Raw genomic sequence first — 11,169 nt, forward strand, 5'->3', positions numbered from 1 at the left:
TCATGTTAAGTAGCACTTATTCTGCTAGTAAAAAATTGAGATTAGTTGTGTGACTAAATCCTATTCCTTATGAGTAAGAGTTGTAGAATCAGGCTCTAATAAGCACACATAAAGGAGCATCTGTCTGTACACTGTCATCCTTTTACTCAATATATTTACTCCATAGTTTCCATTAACTTTAACCCTGCCCCCTTAGGAATGCCTGGATTCTATCATTCCCTTGACCTACGTGTATTTCAAGGTTATGTACTTGTAAGAGAGAGAGAGAGAGAGAGAGAGAGAGAGAGAGAGAGAGAGACTGGCAAGCCTTTACCATACTATTTCCCAGATCATAATACACTAGTAAATATAAGAGTAAAAATGGGCAGAGTTAAAGTTATAGCACACATTGTGTGCATTACTGTAGTTGTGGTACTGTTAAGATGTATGGTTTGACTACAGAGCATAAACTATAAGATGGCTTATGTTTTCATTTCTTAACTGTTGTGATTTTTATGTCAGTCATGTTGGGTATGTAATAACCCTAACAGCTTCACAGTGAAGGGCTTCTTCTGTGTTGTAATACATACTAAATAACTTGCTTCTAGTCTGAATCATAATCACCTTTATTTTAAAGATAAATCTTTAGTTTAGTAAGTGATAGCATGACCTTATAGCATATTGAGCATGGTGTATCAACAATGGGCTTATGCATCCCACCTGGCTCAGCCATTCCTTTCTGGAGCTTGCCAAAAGGCTATTTAAAGAAAAACAATAAAAAGACCCCAATGCAAAATGTGATAAGAAAATGACCTTAAGAATTTTTTAGGTACTATAATTATTCTCTAGTGCAACTCAACTGCTGAAACACTGCCTTTGTCACAAGTATTTGTGCTAAACATTCCTTTTTCTTGCTGATTAATAAACCCAACAAGCATTTATATTTTTCATAGTATTTTATTGAAAAGGTACATTTAAAAAAATACACAGACATTTGACTATTTACGGATTGCAGATAAAGATGTTCTAAAAGAATTACTTCTATTTTGTTCCTTTAGTACCTTGTCGCCCCCAATATCACACAGAGATCTCATCTGAGTACTGCATATTGATATTACCTTTATAAAAGGATGGAAGGGGCAGGAGGAGAGACAGGAAAGAACCTCAATATATTTAGTAAACAGAAAATAAAAGTTGGTCAATTATAAATATTTTGTTCTGTACATTATTGCATCAGGGAGCCACACCATTATGCAGCATTGTTACAAAGGAAACAAGTTTAAAAGTGAAGAAATAAGATATTTATATATAAATACAGAGACCCATTATCTTCTTCAACAATGCACATGAGTGATGGTAATGTGCAATGAAAAGGCTTGTTTTCCCTTTAATTTTAAACATTGTTTAGCAACACAAGTGAAGAATTGACAAAATAAGTTAAATGAAAATATCAAACAAGTAATATTCTTAACTATATGTTTTATGGCTTTCTATTTTTAATCTTTCTAAATAAAATATAAAACAAAAGAAATACATTAATTTAAAAAAAGCTTCAAAGCTGCGTTGCTTTCAAATATTTGCACAGCAACTAAAAATGTGTAGATCAGACAGGTGATACATCTCTAGTACTACACAAGATACACCAGTACTGGGGTCTAAAACAGTACACAATCCCTGTCAACAAGAGCACACTGAAAAGAAAAAGATGCAATTCAGTATTAAGATGTTACCCACAATTAAGCACTTGGTTAATCTACCTTTTTCACACTAAAATATACCCAGTTGGATTCCAGAGATCTATGTACATAAGTGTGAGTGAGGAAGACCTTAGTGTTCAAGTCAACCAGGAAAATGTTTTCTGTTCCTTGTTTTCAAGGTGCATTGTATACACATTAAAAATCTAACCAACAATCAGATACGTGAATCTTTGATGAGATCTTTTGATGAGCAAGTAAGCTTTCGTAAACCATTCCCAGACAAAGTATTTGAATTTTAAGAAGAGAGATGCTGTCCAGGCATCTAGAATGCAGTACCCATCCATGATCAATTCTGTGACATAGTCAGTTGGGGTTTCACACTGCAGGCATTTCAAAAGAGAAGGACATTTTACAATATTGAATGCTTGCTTGCTTTCCTTTTCCACCTCCTACTGGCCATTGTCATCTTACTATCTCTACAAAGCTAGTACGGTGCAAAAAGGATGGATGCTGGAGTTGCACGGATGGGACCATGGCCTGGCCTTAAGAGAGCTGGTGGTATTGCAGGTGCCTGAAACAAAGAGGCAGAAGGACGGGGAGGGAGAGACAGAGCAGATGATACAGCTGCGGCCGCAGCAAGAGGAGATGAAAGAAAAGCAGGTGCCAGGGGCTTAATCATGTCTTTCTGGAATGCAAGTTTTGCCTGAAAAACAAACAAACAAGAAGAAATGTGAACACAGTTCTATTTCCTGCTTCCATTTTTATGAGTATGAAGGTTAACCCTTACAAAGAATATATCAAATGTTTATGAAATCTGATCTTTGAAAGCATTTTGGAAATATTTACCCATGTTACCTTTTCAGCTCCAAAGACAATTTAAATGATATAGCCATGTTTACATATACAGCAAGCTATAGAGAAATTATTCTCCACAAGGGTGCTGTGGCACCTACGGATGCTGCCAGATCCTCTGAAGGGGAGGAGGTAAGTAAGGTGTGAAGAGCTGATCATGGGAAGGCAGGCTCAACCTTATCTCTGTTTGGTCAACCCCCAACCTCCACTGATCAGCCCCCTGCAAGGAAGTAAGCACTGTCAGATATAAATTAGTTTTTGAAATTGGGTGCCACTCAATTCACAAAAATTATGGAAGAGGACCTTGAGTCCGTGAAGAGTGCCTCAAGTCCAAAAAGTTTGAAAGCCACTGCTGTACAGTAAGGGCAGGCAGAGAACAGGGATGAGTATGGAAAATTTACCTGAATGAAATACATAAAACTTATACAGGTTACCACTAAGTCAACTCAAGATCGGAAAAGTGAGTCAAGTTCATGATTTCAGCACAATACTACAAAACAAAAATGTGTACTTTTAAATCACTTTTCACTTGCTAAACTAAGTTTTCAAAGGTGTAGAAATCAGAGATGGGAAACAACTATTAGTACATCAAGTTCTTTTCCTGCTAATGCAGACTTGTTCTTTTCAGTATACTTTGTAGTCTCTAACGCAAATTTAAAAAAGTCATTTTGATGAACGATGGCTCACTGAGGTCCACAACATATCTGATCTGATACCCATGACATAGATACCATATAAATCCACTAGAGATGGTGTGTTTCAAGGTTATATACTTGTAAGGGGGAGAGACAGAGAGACTTATGTCTTGCCTTTATTACTGTAGGTCTCTTATTACCCAGGAGATAACAACATGATATATTACAGAAGTGAACAAGATTAGTGTGACCAGAAGCTATTGAGTGAGTAGAGTTGGAGAATGCCTGAAGCATCTTCATTCAACTCAGCATGACTACACTTAACCACTAATATTTCAACTTTTGCAGAATTCTCCTATGTTTACTTCTCCCATGTTTACTTTTCTATTTGTATTTCTCTATATGCAAATAGTAATGTACCTTTGTATCACGAGTTGTCCATACTCTTCTCTAATGAATCTTTACAGGATTGACTTAACTAGTGAGTAGATAGGCACACAATTTTTACTTAGCAATAGGCAGCCCTTTGTTAAAGGGACCAGTTAGTAAGGAGCCCCAGAAAAGCGTGAAACTGCTCAGAACTGTGGAATTGGGGCCAAAAGACAGAAAGTGGTGCTCAGATGCCCAGGAATAACACGGGCTAATGATTAATTAGGCAATTAATACTTCTAAACTGTACACAGCTCCAGCATTACATACCAAGCAACACCCACACTACTTTGTTGTTTGCAAGAATGAAAATTAACATGTTCTCGGCATTACACCTTGTGCCCTTCTTCCTAGCTGCATCCATCATTGCTGCATGTTTTCTTAACTGACCAGATAGGTAGCGTGTATATTTTTATGTCTATAAAGAGAGGAAGTGAACTTAAACTGAGTTCATAGCCTTCATCTAGACTCCCAATCCATTCCACATCACACTGTTCACTCTCTCTCTGTAGCAGTAAATAACACTGCCAAGTGCTATTTTGCCTTTGAGTGGGCTGACAGAATACATAAATATCTTAAATTCTGATGCTAATACAGATTCTGCCTGTGGGGGAAGAACTCAGAAGGCTTCCTTCTCTGTTAAAGTGTCAATTCAGTCATCCTCATGGTCTCTCTGCAGTGGCAGTCCCAAGGTCACAAACCCACATATATAACCGGGCAAAGTGAAAGTACTTACTGCTAAAATGCTTGGGCTGCGTTGAAGTTTGTTATAAGGGCTATATTTAGGTTTCATAGGCTTTCCTGCCACTCTGTCCTTGTGCCTTCTGCTGGAAATGTGCTGAAATCAAAATCAACACACTTAGTTGTTTAAAGATCTCATAGCTTCATGCTTGGAGTTGATTTACTGACTGCATGTACCTAGTCCCTTGTCCTCAAGGCACTATAAAACAAGTGAGACTCAGGATACAGCAGTGACCCCAAAGTGGGATGCAAAGCTTGTATCCTATTTCTTGCTGAGTAAGGCAGAACAATTTTGAGTATATCATATAAAGAATCAAAATGTAATCAAATATAAGATCAAAGATACTATGATTATGTAGAGCTGATCATTTGGTTCAGTAATGCCTTCTTCTGCCTGAACAAATTTGAACCTGCATCTCTCACCAGGCAGCTCTGCGCCCAGGGCAGCTAACAATGTTTTGGGCAGCACTTGCTGCTATAGTGCTGATCTCAGCAGTGCAATCAGCCACTGATGCATTCTTAGCTATTTTTGTGCATGCTCCCACCCCCCTCAAAGGCAACGCCTAAGGCTGCTGTCCTAATGCCCCTGCCAGCTCAGTTATGCTACTGTCTCCAACCTCTCAGGAGAGTGCTACCAGCCTAGAGATGTATGATCTCAGTCCTTCCGGCTGACACTGTTCCACTTTGTACAAATACTGTATTTACCTGAATCTAAGCCGAACCTGAATTTAAGATGTCCCCCCCACAATTATATTCTATATATGCAAAATTTATAAATTTGTTATAATATGGTATAGCATTATTGGAGGGCTGTCTTAAATTCATCTCCCTGCCATGGCTACCGCAGGGAAAGCAGTGACTGGGAGTGAGGGGTCAGGAAGCCGCCTTGCCCTCTGCTCCCCTCAGTTCTTCTCCCTGCAGCCTTCCTGTGCTCCCACCACCTGCACCCCTTCAGCCCCGGTTCCCCATAGCCTCCGTCTCTTCCTTCCTTCTCCTATTTACTGTTGGATGCTGCTCAGGCTCTATTCCCTCCCAGGTTAGACAGCACAACACATGGAAGCATGGCCCCTACCAGGGCACATAGCAGCATTGACACTGGTGATTGGCCAGGCAGGGGGAGGAGTTTTCATGTGCTCCATGCCTGGGAGAGAATCCAGCCCAAGGCAGAGCCGAGCTGCACATACCAGTAAAGGAGGGGAAAGGGGGTGGGGCAGGAGGGGCAGAAGCTGCAGAGGGCAAGCGGAGGTGGGGTCAGGAAGCTGCTATAGGTCTGACTCTGGCTTTGACTCAGGTTTTGGGCCACAGCTGCAGCAGGTGCCTGCCCTCTCCCCTTTGCTTGTATGCAAGTCTAAGATGAGGGATTCTTCCCCATCCTCCCTCTCCTACCCTCCCATGCTGATTGGGGAAAAACACTTTTTTTTAGGTTTGAGTAAATATAGTAATTATTAACTACTCAAGGGACTGGAACCATCATGTCCTTACCTCCCAGGTGACTGTCCCGACCACCAAGCTAGAGTCACTTACTTTCTCATTCACTAAATATGATATGTTGGTATATTAAAATATTTTTAAATATTTGATGCAAAGTTGAATATCTGCAATAGGATTTGAGCGAGAAACACAACAAAGTACCTTAGACCAAATGCCCAAGTTCAAATCTACTGTTTGCCTGATCTAGGGCATGTTTTGAAATAAGGTTCCTCATATCTTGGGTAAGTGACCAAACTACTGAGTTACTGAATTAAAAAACCCAGAGGGGACAGCATGTCCCCAGCTTCTCTACATTTACCAGCTGCAGACCCATACCATAATAGTGCACTAAGAAGTAGCAGTTATATGCAATTAGCTTCGGAGGTATTTAACCTACCTGCTTAAGTTGAATTTCTGAATTGACATGGACATCACAGATTTCACAATGAAATGTCTTGTTCTGCAGTCCTGAGCCCTTACTGCCATTCTGAATCTTCAGCCTGGATCCAGGTCTAGGATAAGCCTTAATTGGACCCGCACCGTTCCGTGCTTCGACCATTGTCTTGTGTTTGGAACCTGATGGCCAAATAGGAAGAGTTAACTGAAGGGCTTAATTTTCTTCCAGAGCAACAAATCACAGCAAACTTTATATTTTAAGCATTGCTGCAGCTTCTAACATTTTTGATTTTCTGAAACAAACTGATCATTTATGAAGTAGAGTTGTTAAGTCCTCAAGGCTCATATTTATTAACAGTGTTGACTTTGGTCAGTATAGCATACTCTTCCTCCCATGCATTGCACAAGGAGAGAGGGGGGCAGGGAGGGGCAAAACCATGGTAAAAGTTATAGGGAGTCTGTGCCAAAAAAGATGGACACAATGGATTCTCCCCCTCTTGGGTTATTGCTACTTTCCATTCTGCAGTGGAAGGGCTATCTTCAGGGGCTAAGGGAGGATGACAGGAACTGGTTAATCATATTTTCCTACTCAGATTGCCACTGGAAAAGGAAAGATTTGCTCAACCACTTTTAACCCTCCTGCTCATAAACACCAAAATAGGAAGTGAAGTGGTAAGCACTGTCCTCTTGAGACTCTGAACTGGGGTGACTTCCCTGCTGCATTTTTTGAGTTTGGTATAAGTAGGAGGGAGCAGAAGTGTGGGTCACGCTCAAGTATAGAATGCGAAGCCCTAGAAATGCTGGTCTTAATTATGCATTCTTCTACAATCTAGTTGATTTGTGGGGAACATGGCATTAGTAAGTATTGCATTCCAGGGGAGAAAATGCCAAGCAGACATCTTCTGGATTTGTTCTCATTGGCCAAACTTATTTGGATCTGGCCTCAATTACCAAAGCTCTGTTATACATAATTCTAAAAAGTGTATTCTTAATGTCATTACATAAAACATATATTTTACCAATACCACAGTATTTGCTAAGGATAAGAAGAAAAAACCTAGCATTCAGTAGAACTTGAACAAGTACAGGATATACACTGAACTGAGAAATTTCACGTTAAGTGGAAGCATCCCTGGAATAATGATAAAGTATGGTTAAGTAACATGGGTTCTAGGATGTTTGTAGAAAATATCAGTTTAGACAATATCTGAGGCTGTATTAAGGATAGCTTCAAAAACAGGTAAAAGAATGTATCTAGTTCCTGATTACGTGAATTTTTCCATTGCCTTTCTGTATTCTATGTTCTACCGACCACCTCAATTTACATTTTAACTGACTGTTTTTTTTTCATGTGTACCGGCGTCTGGCTGCTTTACCACTCCATCCAGGAAGAGCACAGACCATCTGCAGATGCTTCCTCGGCCTGATGAAGGCTGTTTGCACCTGAAAGCTTGCTAAGAAGAGTTTTTCCAATTATTTGAGTTGATCTAATAAAAGATATCGGATTTACCCAAATAACCTTATCTGCCTATTTCTCTTCAATAGTACACATACATTGTTGTTCAGACCTAAAGCAGTGTTGGAAAGCCAACTCTGTGTCATTTTAATTAACACCTCCCCCCTTGTCTCACTCATATTTTGTAGGCACTCACCTGTATTGTGGGCTTCTAGCTGTGAAAGAGAGTTCACAGCTACTTTGCATAGTGAACAGTAAAGTAGTTTTTTGGCTTTTTCCTCTTCTGATTCAGAAACTGTGCTAGTAGCTCCATTTGTGCTCTTGGAGGATGATGTAGACGTTACAGGTGCTAGTGCTATAACTCCAGGTTTGGGTAGGAATGGACTCACTTCAATATTTGGATGTTGACTTGAACTATTGGTTTTTGCTTTCCCTTTATCCTCTAAAAGAAAAAAAACAGAGGTATGCTGTAATGTGCGGTTTCCAGCAAATCATAAAACATTCTATGTTTGTGCAGCACCGAGCACTTGTAGGTTCTGGGTCACAATAATTATGCCCAAGGCAGTGATGTGCACAAATCTTTGGACTCTCTTATTAAAATCTTGCCATCAAACTTATACATTTGTAAGGCTTGGTAGGATTCTATTTTTTATTGCCAATAAGCATTGATTTTGCCTCACACTCACAGACAGATGACAAAATATTTCCATTGCTAGTGATCAACGGTTTTTTTTGAGAGGGGATGTAAGAATAGGCTGCTGCTGCAGTGCCCCAGCAGGCTTCTGCTGATCAGTGGCTGGAGGTGGGGACATGGGCTGGGCACTGTGTATCTGTGTGTGTGTTCCTACCCTTGCCTCCCTAGCTCAGTGCCTGCAGGGTGCTAGCTAGCCAGTCCCTCCTTTGTAAACTTGGGTGGGAGCTGGTGGGCACAGCAAACCACTGGCAGCAGGGGACAGATGCCACTGCAGCAGCTGGAGGTTTCCTTGCTGGGAAACAGGAAGGGCTGGGGAAAGTGACTGCTGTGGGACAAAGGAAAGCAGGCACTGAGCTTGGCACCACTGTGCATGGGGGCCAGGTGGTGGGCTGACAGCTTGGCAGCCCAGAAACTTCCCCTGAGCCTGCCATATGCTGCGCTGGAGAAGGAAGTGGGTGTGTTTGTGTGTGTGCATACACATGCATGCAAGTGTGTGTTTGCATGTGCATGCTCCCACACTCCTAATATCAGGCAATCCTGAAAACTTAAATGAATAAAAATCAAAGTAAAAGCTTAAAAATAGATTTTAATTTTAGCTGTCAAAATTATTAAAAAATAAAATAAAATTCTGCCAAGCTTAACTGGTGTGGAGTTGACTTCCCAGTCTCTTGGCACACCACTGAAGTATCTCTACCAGAGACTTACCTTTAGGATCAACTAAACAATTTCTGAACAGCAAATTTTTTCCCTTTTGGAATGACCCAACTTTTACCAAACAACAGACCATTTCAAAATAATTCCAGTGGGGAGGATACCAAGAAACTCCACCACAGTCTTGGGACTTCATTTTCCCATTTCAGTTCCCAAGTGCTACATCATCAATATGGGAATGGCTGCAAATATTTAGATAAGATTTTCAAAGAGTGTTTCTTTACTGGAGGGGTCTAAAGGCTCCAATATGTACTTCTGAATCACATTACAATAATTAATCAATCAATCATCAAGCCTCCCATGAGACAGGCAAGTAGGCACTTCTATTTCATTTTACAAAGAATGATCACACTGAAAACAAGTTAACTGACTTAGCTGAAGCTGTAGAGGGATTTGTTAGGGCCGTTATTGGAATGCAGGTGACTTGCACTTGTTCTGCAAGGAGTCTTCTCAACCTTGTTGGCTCTCTTGCTACTGAGCTGGCCCTTCTTGTGACCAAAGGCCATGCTGACTTCCCAGCAGAGAAGCTATTATTTGTAAGTAGCCATCCAGCAGCTAGGAAGGGTATACAGTGGCCCTAGTACCTTAAGTGAGTGTCAGACATGTGTGTGTCAGATACTATCTCTGGGAATGGAAGCCCCTGACCAGCATAAATAACTGACATCCTTTATAAAAAAAATATCACACCAAGAGATTTTCAACTGTATTAATTTACATCAGTCTGTCTAATTGTACTTCAAGACTATTTATTCAAGGAAAGAACTATATATTATATAACTATATTTAACATTTTTAGATAAAATCTGAGCTTAGCCTTTACAGTTAGCTAAAGTTCCAAAAGTACAGCTCTGAATATATAATTGATTATATTATAGCTTACTTATGGCACAAATATTCATAAAAAACAGGCTACAAGTTACCAGGACAAAGCAAAGAAAACTTGTGTGAAAAGGAGCAGACAAGAACTCTTTCAAAGCATGGTTTTATATCTTATTTTCTCAAAATAAACTTAAAGGTAAACTAGCTCAACTTAAATTAGCAAAATCCCTATAATATGCATATTGTTTATCTTTAGAGTTACTGCTGCTTTAATAGCTTTCTATCATAGTCAAGCAGGTACTAACCTACCACTGATGATAATAAGGGTTTTCAGAAGGCCTGTGCAAACAGGGAAGTAGTCTATTCAGATTTGGCCTATTTGGAGGACAGTGATTTGATTTGGTGAGTCAAATCACTGTCCCCATTCGATTTGGCCGAATCAGAATTGGAGATTTGGTGCTGATTTGGCATTGATTCAGGGATTTGGCTCAGCTGGGGAGAGGCAGGCACATGTGGGCAGCTGCAGGTTCTTCTTCAGCTCCTCTGGCTGTGCCTGCCTCTCCCCAGGCGGGGGCAGTTGTGGGAGAAGTGTCCATGGATGCCCTGCCCAGCCCCAGCCGCCACCTGGTCCCAGCCTCTGAGAAAGAGAAAAAGAAAAAGCCCCGCACTCACCAGTTGCAGCAGCAGCGATTGGAGCCTCTGAGGGCTCATGGCAGAGCCCTCCTCGTGCAGTGTGGGGCAGTGGGAATCGCAGTCCCTGTCTAGCACCTGCACAGCAGCTGCCCCATGGTGCGAGTGCAGTGTGGATCTGCAAGCCACTGCACACTGTCTGGGAGCTGGGGCCAGTGGGGCTGAGTGGTGCTGTGCTCTGGGTGACTGCTGGAATCCCAGTTTTCAGGCAGCGTGAGGTGCCCTGCCGAGCCGTGCTGCACGCATGTGATGCGACACTGGCTGTGCAGGGGCCAAGTGCAGGAGGGGCGATCCCCGCTGATCCCTGCTGTCCTGTGCTGCCCCAGGGGCCTCTGCCATGAGCCCCCAGAGGTTCTGATTGCTGCTGCTGCAGCTGGTGAATGCAGGGCTTTTTTTTTTTTTTAAATAAGTACCAGGAGGCTGGGGCCAGGTTGGGGATGAGGCTGGCCACGGAAGCCATGGGAGCTTCTCCTGTGGCTTCTCCAGATGTGCCTGCCTCTGCCCCATTGGGGGAGCCACAGGAGAAGTCCCCATGGCTGCCCTGCCTGGCCCCATCCCCTACCCAGCCCCAGCCTACCAGTACTTAAAAAAAAAAAAAAA

At 41.6% G+C, this 11,169-nt stretch overlaps 1 protein-coding gene across 2 annotated transcripts in view; it reads right to left on the minus strand.

The window, feature by feature from the left end:
* Nucleotides 1–929: 929 nt before the first annotated feature.
* The window catches only part of ZNF385B (zinc finger protein 385B), a 363,103-nt gene continuing 352,863 nt past the window's right edge, over nt 930–11,169 (minus strand). Inside the window, exons 5-8 of one of the 2 annotated variants that reach the window (XM_019523034.1) lie at nt 7,852–8,097; nt 6,201–6,379; nt 4,329–4,430; nt 930–2,379 (exon numbers count right to left, since the gene is read on the minus strand). In XM_019523034.1, coding sequence (XP_019378579.1) covers nt 2,161–2,379; nt 4,329–4,430; nt 6,201–6,379; nt 7,852–8,097 — 746 coding nt within the window. In that variant the 3' untranslated portion in view covers nt 930–2,160. The remainder of the gene's footprint in view (nt 2,380–4,328; nt 4,431–6,200; nt 6,380–7,851; nt 8,098–11,169) is intronic. The other variant, XM_019523035.1, reaches the window with a different exon arrangement.

This window comes from Gavialis gangeticus, unplaced genomic scaffold (genome assembly GCF_001723915.1).
Source record: "Gavialis gangeticus isolate Ggan-Ray unplaced genomic scaffold, GavGan_comp1, whole genome shotgun sequence".
NCBI classification, from domain to species: Eukaryota; Metazoa; Chordata; order Crocodylia; family Gavialidae; genus Gavialis; species Gavialis gangeticus.